The following is an 11,440-nucleotide window of genomic DNA, read 5'->3' as shown; positions in this document are numbered from 1 at the left end:
GTCGAGCTCTAGACAGATCATTTAATATTCAAGTCGAGATCGAACTCATATAATATTTGCTCGATGATTTGTCGATCTTTTTTTACCCTGATAATATATAATATATTTTTTATTTATTTTAATATTAAAATTTTAAATTTAAAACAAATATTTTTCTTTCTCTCTCTCTTCAATCCATGTGGCAGACCTACAATCTATATTATTATATCTTATTGCCCAAAAGTCAAAAATCTTAATTCCCGAATGCATCATAATATCATATGTGACTCTTTCTCTTTATCATTTCTATCACTCATTCACAAGAGTTGCTTCATTTATTCATATTATCTCTCACTCATTAGAAGAGGTTGTTTGTTTTCTTCATATTTTATCTCATTTATTCATAAATATAGTATTCTCTTAGAGTAGTTCCAGAGAAAATTAAAATATATTTTTACTTCTCTTATCATTATTGGTTTTACTTTTAGATAACTCTAACTCCTTTTTCTTTTAAGAAAATTCGGTGACAAAAAAGAAAATAAACTCTTTTTTTTTGGGGGGGGGGGGAACAGTTTAGTGCCATTTGATTAAAAAAAACCCTAAAGAGGGAAAAAATATAAAAGTTTAAGATCAGATCTAGACAATTTCTAGATTTGACAATAAAACAATAATTGAATTACAGACAACAACAACAATCAATTAGCGCCTATAGCATTTTTACTTTCATTCTACTTGTGACTTTCTCAAACGAAATATCCCATATCTACCAGAGCTTTCAATTCTCTTCATTCCTTTTGATTTCTCTTCAGGATTGAATGAGTGCATTTCCATTTGAAGTTATATCTCTCCAAATATCTTCAGCGGTTCTATTTCTTCCATTGTGAGTTCTTGAATTTTTTTTCTTTCTAGATTTTTGTAGATTACTGCTCAAAAGTAGCATTTCAACATACTTACATGGAAGGATCTTCCTTTTGCTTTATTCTTCATCAACTCTTGGATTTCTTCCCATATTCCTAGAAAATTGATAATGTTCATGTTTGCATCATACCTCCTCTAGATTTGTATTACAAAAGAGCATTCCCCAAATAAATGATTTATGCTTTCCTCAACTCCCGAACATAAGACAAAGTTGATATTAGGAATGTTTATGTATTTTCGTATTCTGTATTTTCTTGTCAACCTTTTCCTATATATACCTGTCAGAGAATAAATTGGTGACGAGGAATAACCTTTGGTGAGCATACCACATTAAGCCAATATACCTCTTGTTCTCTTGTTCTAACCATTTCCTATGCCTTTCCTATAATAAACTTCTCATTGCTTTATGTTTTCCAGCATATTTCATCATTTCTGTCATTGAGTTGCTTCTGTCTCATTAGGTTTAGGATTCTATCACCTTTTGAAATACGCCTCAAAAGTGAATCACATTTACCTTCATAGACGTCTCTAAATGAGTACTTGATTTATTCCCTTCTAATTATGTTTCTTTGCATTTTTTCTTTGAATATAATGAGAATATTAACCAGCTAAGGATCATGTCAGAATAGTACCCCTCTTCCATTTTCATTTGTGGTTTTCACCATTTGAAATGCATCTTTTCTTGTTTTAAGGATTTTCTTCAATAACCATGCCATTCTTTCATTGATTCTTCGTGTCCAGATGCTCTGCTCTTCTTTCATATATCCTGTATGTACCCATTTGACCCATAGGGAGTCCGCTTTTTGCTCCAACTCCCATAAGATCCTGATGGTGAGGGCTTTATTCCATTCAACACAACTTTTTATTCCTAGTTCGCCTTCTTCTATGGGAGTGCAAACATCCTCCCATTTAAAATTTTTTTTCCTCTTATGCCTTGTGTTCCCAGATGTAATCTTTCATGATTCTATCGAGTTCAGCTATTACTTTCTTTGGGATGACTATTTGTTGTGCCTAGTAGCAAATAATTCCAAAGATGACTCTTTTAACGAGCTCAATTCTACCTACATAAGACTGTTTTTTCGTAACCCAACCCAAGACAAAATTTCTAACCTTTTCTATTAGTTGTCTGAAGTGATTATATCGGAGTTGTTTTGATGACAGGGGTACTCCAAGGTATTTCACTAGTAGTTCGCCTTCCTTGATTCCCATAATATTGAATATGTTTTATTTCCTTTTTTCATTAACCCCTCCATTGAAAGCCTGACTTTTGTCCTCATTGATGTATAAACCTATAATACTCGAAAAGAATGTTAGAGCTTCTTTGATTATACTAACAGATTCAACATCCGCATAAGCCAAAATAGTTCATCTATAAACATATATGGGTTAATGCTTCTTCTTTGTAGTATGGGTGAAATTTGAAATGATGACTTCTCATAATCATTTTTAAAATGCAGTCAAGAATTTCCATTATTAAGACGGATAAATAAGAAGATATAGGGTCTCCTTTCCTTACTCACCTTTCACCCTTGAAAAAGCCTCCATGAATATCATTCACGCTCACAACAAAGTGAGGAGAGGAAACACATTGCATAATCCAATCAATGAAAATAATTGGAAAACCTGCAGCATTGAGGAATTCGTGGATTGATCCCCATTTGATCAAGTCAAAAGCTTTTCTAATGTCAATTTTGAAAGCCACACGTGGCGATATGTTTTTCTTGCCATATCCATTCAATAAGCTCTGCATGAGTAGGATGTTATGGGAAATAGAGTATTTAGAAATAAATGTTGATTTCCCTAATCCTACAAGCTTATCAATAACTGTTTTCAAACGTTGCGAAATAATTTTTGAAATAATTTTGTAATAACATTGTAGCATGAAATCGGATGAAAGTCCTTAATTTTTTCCGGAATTGAATTCTTAGGAATCAAATTCAACACTGTGATGTTCAATTGCTTCAATATTTTCCTATTTTGGAAGAATTCCAAAATCCCTTCGCTTACATCTTTACCCACTATTTCACAGTTTTCTTTGAAGAAGTTTGCGTTGAAACCATCTGTCCCTGGGCTTTTATCCCCTTATATCGAAAACACAAATTTTCTTACTTCATCCATATAAACTCTTGTAATCAATTTGTTACCACTTTCTTCACTAATTTTCCTTTGCACAATCTGTTGAAGCAATCTTCGGATGTCCTCTATTATTGTGCTCGTTTCTGTTCCAATCAGCTCTTTGTAGAAATTTATTTCTTCCTCATGAACTGCCTTTTATCTCTGTAAAACATATCCATTTGATTTTGTGAGACATAGGACCTGATTTCTGAAATTCTTTGATGAATATTTTTTATAGAAGAAAGAAGTATTCTTGTCTCCTAATGAAAGCCAATCTTTTCTAGATTTTTACTTAGCAAAGCATTCCTCTTTAGAACAGAGGTCTCTGAATTGCGTAAGAGCCTCTTTTTCCTCTTCCCTGTTATAAGGTAGATTTGGGACTCACAGTGCCTTACTTTGTATTTCCTCTAGTTTTATTCTGACTTCCTCTATCTTTTAGAAATCCCACTATATTTTTCCAGTCTAGCTTATTCAGCTTCCCTTTCAGTAATCCTAATTTCTCACAAACTTTGAACATCTTTGTTCCATTAATTCTAATGTTCCAAGTTTCATTATGGATTTTATTAAATTACTCATCTTTCATCCAGAAGTTGAAGAACTTAAAGGGTATTTTCTTTTTTTTTCTTCTTCTCCCAAAAGAATTTCAATGGGTAGTAATCAGAGATACCTGGTTGCAAAACCTGAATTTGGCTTCTTGGATAAAATTCCACCCATTTTTCATTCACTAGACCTCTATCAATTCTGTCATTTCTCATGTTGTCCGCCCCTCTTGAAGTTGACCATGTAAATAGATTACCTGAGAAAGACGATTCAATGCAGCTTATATCTCGAATGCATTCATTGAAATCATGCATGTTTTATGTTATGTCTGTCTCAGGCTCTCTTTCATTTATGAATCTTGTAACGTTAAAATCTCCCATAATAACCCACGGTTCGTCGTCCGTAATTTTTCTTCTCAAATTATTCTAAAGTGTCTTCCTCTCTGTCCCAGAGTTGGTTGCATAAACTACCGCAAAGAATATTTTTACCCATGTCACCAGATTGATAACCTCTGTCAAAATAACTTGCTTGCTTTCAAAAAGTTTCTTGACTTCAACCCTTCTTTTATCCCATCCTACCCAGATTCTTCTTTTAACTCCATCAGAGTTATGAATAAATTCTCATTCTTCTTTGAAGCAACCATGGGCAACATTCTCTATTTGACTTTGTCTGACTTTTGTTTCAATAATTCCAAATATTGTGATTTCATTCCTTTTTGCTATTCTTCTAACCTATCTTATCTTTATAAGGTCATTTAACCCTATAATATTCCATATCATTAAGTTCATTAATGAAAAGAAGATGTTTCACCTTTACTTTCCCTTCCTTTACCTCCTCTTCCTTTCTGTTTTTCTCATATAGCAAGGCTATAAGGAATTGTATTTTCCTTAATTTTCTTACCTTCCTGTTTTGGGATTTTTGTGTTTCTCTAGTTAACTTTCTTTTGAATTGGAGATTGCACAGTTTCAATCGATTCAGCTGACTCTTCTTTATTTTTCTCATTTCCTTCACCCACTTCCCATTTCTTGCTTTCTCCCATACTTTCTCTTTCCACAACCTCTTCGGTATTGATTCTTGTTTCCAGTTCAAGTTTCTTTGTTACCTCTCCATTCTATGCCTTTGATTCTGAATCTCTTACCACTCTATCTTCCTTTTCTTTTTCTTCAAAACCCTGTTCTGAATTTCCTTCCTTATCTTGATTCTTCTGCTTACTCAATACTGATTTCTTTAATAACCTCTTTCTGCCTTTCATTCTCATCATTTTCCTTTTCCAACATTTCTTCTTCTTTTTTTTTTTGTCTTTGTCTCTATCTCTTTCTCAATCTTCTTATTCCTTTCTTCTTCAATAATTTTCAAGCACTTGTAACAGACATTTCGAATTGATTACAATCAAAGCATCTACTCGGCCTCCACTCATATGAGATTCTCATAATTATGGGTTCACCTTTTCTGTCCGTTACCGTCATATGCTCATCTTTTTCAATAGTTGGGTCCATGTAGAGTGGACTTCCAATAGGCTCGCAAAGTGACTTAATGCTTCAGGGTTATACATTGGGGAGGGATGTTGCGCAATTGGAACCAGATTTGCGTAGTTTCTTTGGGCTTGCTGAAAAGGTTCAAACATTCTGTCCATTTTTTGAGTTTCATGTAGTTTTTCCCAACAAATTTGTGTCCATTGATCAAAATACTTGCGAGATCTGATTCTTCTTTAAATTTGAGAAAGTACAAGTCATGAATGTTTGATGTTACCTTTTCTAGATCATTTCCTCTCCCCCTATGGTTCCATTAGAGTTTTTTTGGTTACTTGAAATGGCACCTTGTTTCTTCCGTTGAAGTTTCCCACAATGACATTCTTCCATGACTTTATATAGTTTTCTTCAACTTCTTGGGGGTAGTTTGAATTCAAACGGGGAATCGGTAATTTCAACATTTGGCTTAAATGTTCTTAGGAAAATCTTTCCCCTTTCTTGAACTGGATTGTCAGCTTTTGTTTTCCCCTTTGTTCTTTTGCCCTGCATTCTGTTTCTGTTGTTCATTCTGCTCGTTACTCTGGTTTTGCCATATTTTTTAATCTTTACTCTGCTTTTGCTTTGTTTTCTGATCCTTCCCTTGAGTTTTGCTCTGTTCTTTAACTTTCTTCCAAACCTGGTCTACATTTTAATTAGAATTGTTCTTGATAAAGTAGACTCTGGTTTTGGGGCATTTAGATAGATCTCTCAAAGTTTCAACAGACCAACTCATAATAGTATCTTACTCCTCTTTTTTTAGGAGTTTATAGTCTTGTAAGTAGGTTGAGCTGCTCTATGTATTGTTGGCTTTTCTCTTTGTTTAAAACGATTTGGCCTTTTTTTGCCCAGTATCAATAATTTCGTTTTCTTATTTCTAAGTCCTTTCAGGTTGGTCCTTTCATTAAAACTGACCCTCTATTTCCTCGGGTCTATTTCTTTACCCAATGATTTCGCTATCGTTCTTTGCGTTTTTCTTGTTTCACTTAGATTTTCTGCATTAATTCTTTCACTTTCCAATTCTTTCTGGATTACTTTCTTCGCTTCTTCGTCTGAGTTAGGTATCTCAATAGTCTCACATTGAATTTGATTCCCATTGGAATCTGAGATAATAACTTGTGCAATTTTATTTCATAGACTATTTTCCAGAACTACTCTATCTTTTCCTAGAGCATGTCCTAGACTATCATAATCTAGGCTATCAGCAAGTATTCCACTAACAGTTCTATTATCATTTGTTCATCTCATGAGTGTTGTTGGGATTGGTAGAAAATATATCTGGCGTGTTGACTGCAAAATTATTATTATTATTCTTGCTCACGTTAGTCAGATTTCCACCCTTTCCTCTTGGCTTTGGAGACCCATGATTTTCAAGGAGGATATTCGTGTGATTCTCTCCTAAGCCTATGTGGAGGTTAGTTGCATTCAAATTTTATGTCTTAGGATCAGGGGAGCAGGTTTTGGATTCGCCCATTGCCCGATTAAGAGAGTTGGTCGGGCTTGTATCAATTGTTGACAAAGAGGGAATTTCCCATACTGCTGAAACTACGATGTTTGGAAAAGTCATATTTATAGTGGCCGACACGGATAGATTCTGTCAGCAAAGCTTTTAACAACTTTTTAAGGAAAAACGACTTAGCGTCATTTCATTAAAAATTATCAAAAATGGGGAAAAACACGAGTTTAAGAGATCATTCTGGATAGGCCTAGAATGATTTTGAAGTCATAACATTCTGAATAAAAGCTAAAAAGCTAAAAACGTAAATGAATTATCTAATTACAATGCTTTCAATTCCAGTGAGTTCAAAAAACGGTATATTCCAGTTCCTATAGATATTTCAATTCTGCTCCGTGCTTGGAATTCTTCTCCACGTTCCCGCGAGGGCACTGAAATCTGATACAATATCTTTTCATAATTCTACAACGCTCCTACGGGTTCTGTCATATACCCTTTCATTCCGTTCTTACTAAATGTTATATACCACTGCTCCAAAGTCGCACTTGAACACGTTTGTTGCAAATATATTTCCCTTGGCTTTGACTAGTGTCGCTTCCTTGATTTCATTCCATTCGCTCGGGAAACTGATCAACTCCAGGCTTTTATAGAATCTGTCCCAAAGATCTGAAGCAATACAACAGCTCTTGAATAGGTGATCTATGGTTTCTTCATTTCCTCTGCATAGAAGACAACTCGCGTCCGGGATGCTCATATATTTGCTAATACGATTGCGAGTGCTTAGTCTTTCCCATAAGGCGAGCCATAGGATGAACTAGTGTCGAGGGATAATCTTCGTTGACCATACAAGATGAGCCCATTCTACTTTCTGCGCTTTTTCCCGTGTTACCTCCCATATTTTCTTCGATACCAGTTTCCATTTGTCATTAGCTTTCTATTCATGAATATTCGGTCTGTCGTGTAGTTATATGTTACTTATATGATCAAGTATCCTATGTCCTTATGGATTTCTTCTTAGGAGTGAGTCCCAATTTCCGTCTTTAATGTCTCTGATTTTCAGTCCCTTTTGATATGAGTATTTTGAAACTCCTCCTTATGGATGATAGGCTGGTTTTCGATCTAGGGATCGTGCCAGAATAGAGATCATTTCTCGTCCCTAGTCGGATGTCATAAAGATTTGTAATATCGCTTCTTAGTTTAAGAATTTTTTTCAGACCAGCTCATACCTTCATGAATTTTGCAGGTCCAGATGCTGGTTTTGTATTTCATATACCTCGTATGCACCCATTTGATCCATAGTGACTCCTGATTGCGCTCCAAAGCCTACAGATGCTTGATGGTGAGATTTTTTTTGCACTCGATACAATTCTTCAAGACGATGCCTCTCTCTTCATTCGGTTTGCAGAGATCGATCCATTTGACTTTCTTTCCTCCTCTTCCTCTACTGCCCCAGATAAAGTTCCTCATCAGCGTGTCGAGCTCCTTCATTACCTTCTTCGGAATGACCATCTGCTATGCCCATTAGCCAACTATGCCCATGACCACGGTTTTGATAAGTCGATCCTCCTTGAATAAGAGAGTTTTTTCGCTGCCCAGCCAGATATCGTGTTTTTTCGTTTTTCAATCAGTGGCTTGTAGTGTGAGATCTCGATCTTCTTTACGGTTAATGGAATTCCTAAGTACGTTACGGGAAAGCTTCCTTCCTTGATGTCCATGATGTTGAAGATGTCCTGCTTTGTTTTGTCCTTCACGCCTCCATAAAATGCCACACTTTTGCTTTCATTAATAGTTAAACCTATAACCTTAGAAAATAACGTTAGTGCAACCCTAATAGTTTTAATGGAATCAATGTCTGTGTGCGCTAGAATGAACAAATCGTCAGCAAAGCATAAATGGGTTACCTCCTTTACCTCACAGAATGGGTGAAAGATGTATGAACGATTATTTTGGGAACATTGTGAAGTTGCTCTCAAAGATAGTCATGATAGCTACGAAAAGGTAAGAAGAGAGGGGGTCCCCTTGCCTTACCCCGTTTTTTCTCTTGAAATAACTTCTGTGGACTCCATTGACGTTAACAACAAAGTAGGATGATGAAACGCACTGCATAATCTAATAAAAAAAAATCATAGGAAAAGCAGAAACAACCAGAAAGTCCTGAATGGCTTCACATCTAACAGAGTCGTAAGATTTCTTGATATTTATTTTGAAAGCCACTCTCGGGGATATTTTCTTTTTCTCGTAGCCTTTTAAAAGGCTCTACATGAGAAGAATATTATGAGAGATTGTCCTACCGGGGATGAATGTAGATTGGTTAAGATTTATAATTTTTCCTATGACATTTTTAAATCGTTTACAAATGATTTTTGAAATGATTTTATAAATCATATTGCAGCAAGAAATTGGTCTGAAATCTTATACTTTCTCGGGTACCGTAGTTTTGGGGATCAAGGTTAGGACCGCTATATTTCATTCCTTTAACATCTTCATGTTCTTGAAAAACTCCAAAACCCCATCAGTAACGTCTTTAACCACAACCGATCAATTTTCTTTGAAGAACTGTGCATTAAACCCATCAGGACCTAGGCTTTTATTCCCATCAATACTAAGATCGATAATCTGAAGAGAATCTTCATAATGGTTGAGAGTGCATTGAACAAACTTGTATGAGAGTGCTTTAATTTGAATTTTAGAAATAATTAATTTGAATTTTAGAAATTATTTGATGTAATCTGAGTATCGATAGATCAATAATTCTTCCGTTGTCCTTGAGGATCTTTAAATAGGAGCTGGTACCAACTGTCGAATCTTCATAATGACACGTGGCGAGCTTCCATTGAAACGCCTCCATAGTACACAACAGACTCTGAGCACTAATATCGTGGTCGTACCAATCTGGTAGTGCGCCAAATATTCTTCAAGGATATTCCTGCAAAAACAAGTAGTGAGAAGAATATTTGCTTACATGGCATTAATCAATTGGTTGCAACTGGATGTCGTATTGATCTTCACAGGAAAGTGGAGCAGGAGTAGCGTACAACTAGTTGATCGTGGGTAGACGGGTGCTAGCTTCAAGCAACTACTTAAGCCTAGCATTACACATATTTCATTTAGACGACCTCGTCTAATGAAATTAGACACCCCCGTCTAATAGTATCATCCATTAGACCACCTGGTCTAATGAGATTAAACTTCACGTCTAATTACAATTCACTTCAGACTAATCTGAAGGAGTTAGATTGCACGTCTAACTTCCATTAATTAGACTGCACGTCTAACTATACATCACTTTAGACTAATCTGAAGGAGTTAGATTGCACGTCTAACTCTCACTAGTTAGACTGCACGTCTAACTCTTCTAGTTGGACTGCACGTCTAACTCCACTAGTTGGACTACATGTCTAACTCCGCTAGTTGGACTGCACGTCTAACTCCGCTAGTTGGACTGCACGTCTAACTCCGCTAGTTGGACTGCACGTCTAACTCCGCTAGTTGGACTGCACGTCTAACTCCGCTAGTTGGACTGCACGTCTAACTCCGCTAGTTAGACTACACGTCTAACTCCACTAGTTAGACTGCAAGTCTAACTACGTGCATCTAATGCCAAATCGGTCTAATGAATCTCATTAAGACCAAGTCTAATATAACCTGTTTTTGATACAGCTGCACCAAAAACAATTAGACTCATAAATTGAGTTTTAACTATACATTCATCATCAAAATTCCAATAGTCAAACTACTTTGACACTTAGTCAAAATAATTTGACCCAACAATTTCCCCATTTTTGATGATGATGTTAAAACCTATACATAGATAACAAATTAAACATTCATCATATAAATAAGAAGTAAAACTTGTTCATCCATCTTACATAAAAACTTGTCAAAACCGCTAATATTTAGAAACCATGTTTAGGAAGCCAAGATCATAAACTAACATAAGTATAGTTTAAGGAGGAGAGATTATTGGCCTTCCCTTTTCACTCGAGGATCAATTGAATAGGTGAATCCTTCACCACTCATCCCTTCACCAGTTAGCAGGTTCTGGAATGGAGGAAGACCGCGTCCACCACGACAACTTCCACCAGTTCCCCCACCACAATCATTGCCAGTACTTCGGCCTCCGCGATCACCACCGTTGCAACCTCCGTGATCACCGTTGCTTCGGCCTCCGCCTCTTTTAGTTGGCCTTGAGTTTTCATCATTGGTTGGCATTCGTTTAGATTTGGTGCCGGTTTCAATACTGTCACCTCTTCTATCTCTAACAGCCTCTCCTTGAGTGATGATATTCTGCTCTTTCTCAGCAGCTTTAGCATTCTCTTCAGCTTTAAATTTCCTTGCAATAGAATCAACATACTCTAGTCTTTCAGCATATGTTCTTCTCATGCTGCCTTTAATTTCAACCAGCTGATTTTGAACCAAGTCGATTGCTTCCATAACCTCTCTTTGATGATCAAGATTTATCTGTCTTTAAAGCTCATCATTTCAGATTGTCGACTGAAGAGTTTCTTTCCAAACCTTCCAAAATTCGTATTGGAGACTTCAACCTCGTACGTGTTTTTCTTCAATGTTAGCTCCAACTCATTATGAGTTTTAACAAGATCAACAAAGTTCTTCTTGTCTTCCTTATGGTATTTCATAATTTTTGTCATATTAGATTGCATAACTGCCATATTTTTCTGGAGCGTTGTTATCAGAGTTGACATTACCTTCATGAGCTTTGTACCGTCAGCTAAAGATCCTTCATTAGATGAATTATCTTCTGAATCTTCTGCAATGATCTAAATTAGACTGAAGTTGTTATGTACTTGCATGGATTGCTCATGTTCATCCTTCTATGATTCACTATCAGATTTATTTAGTTCTTCTTCTTCCAACTCCTTCTCTGCCCAGTTAATCCTTTCGAGCAAGTTTCCAGAACTGTGATAAG

The 11,440-nt window shown here is 35.9% G+C and overlaps 1 protein-coding gene across 1 annotated transcript; it reads right to left on the bottom strand.

Annotated features, from left to right (window-relative positions):
* Nucleotides 1-10,473: 10,473 nt before the first annotated feature.
* LOC124930232 lies at nucleotides 10,474-11,183 on the bottom strand. Its single transcript, XM_047470591.1, has 2 exons — nucleotides 11,029-11,183; nucleotides 10,474-10,954 (listed from the first exon to the last, which is right to left on the bottom strand). Exons 1-2 carry the CDS (start codon nucleotides 11,181-11,183, stop codon nucleotides 10,474-10,476), a joined length of 636 nt encoding a protein of 211 aa, XP_047326547.1.
* Nucleotides 11,184-11,440: the final 257 nt, after the last annotated feature.

The sequence above is a fragment of the Impatiens glandulifera genome, chromosome 3 (assembly GCF_907164915.1).
Source record: "Impatiens glandulifera chromosome 3, dImpGla2.1, whole genome shotgun sequence".
Taxonomy (NCBI): Eukaryota; Viridiplantae; Streptophyta; class Magnoliopsida; order Ericales; family Balsaminaceae; genus Impatiens; species Impatiens glandulifera.
The sequence above is the reverse complement of the archived record's forward strand: the minus strand, read 5'-3'. Positions and strand labels throughout refer to the sequence as shown.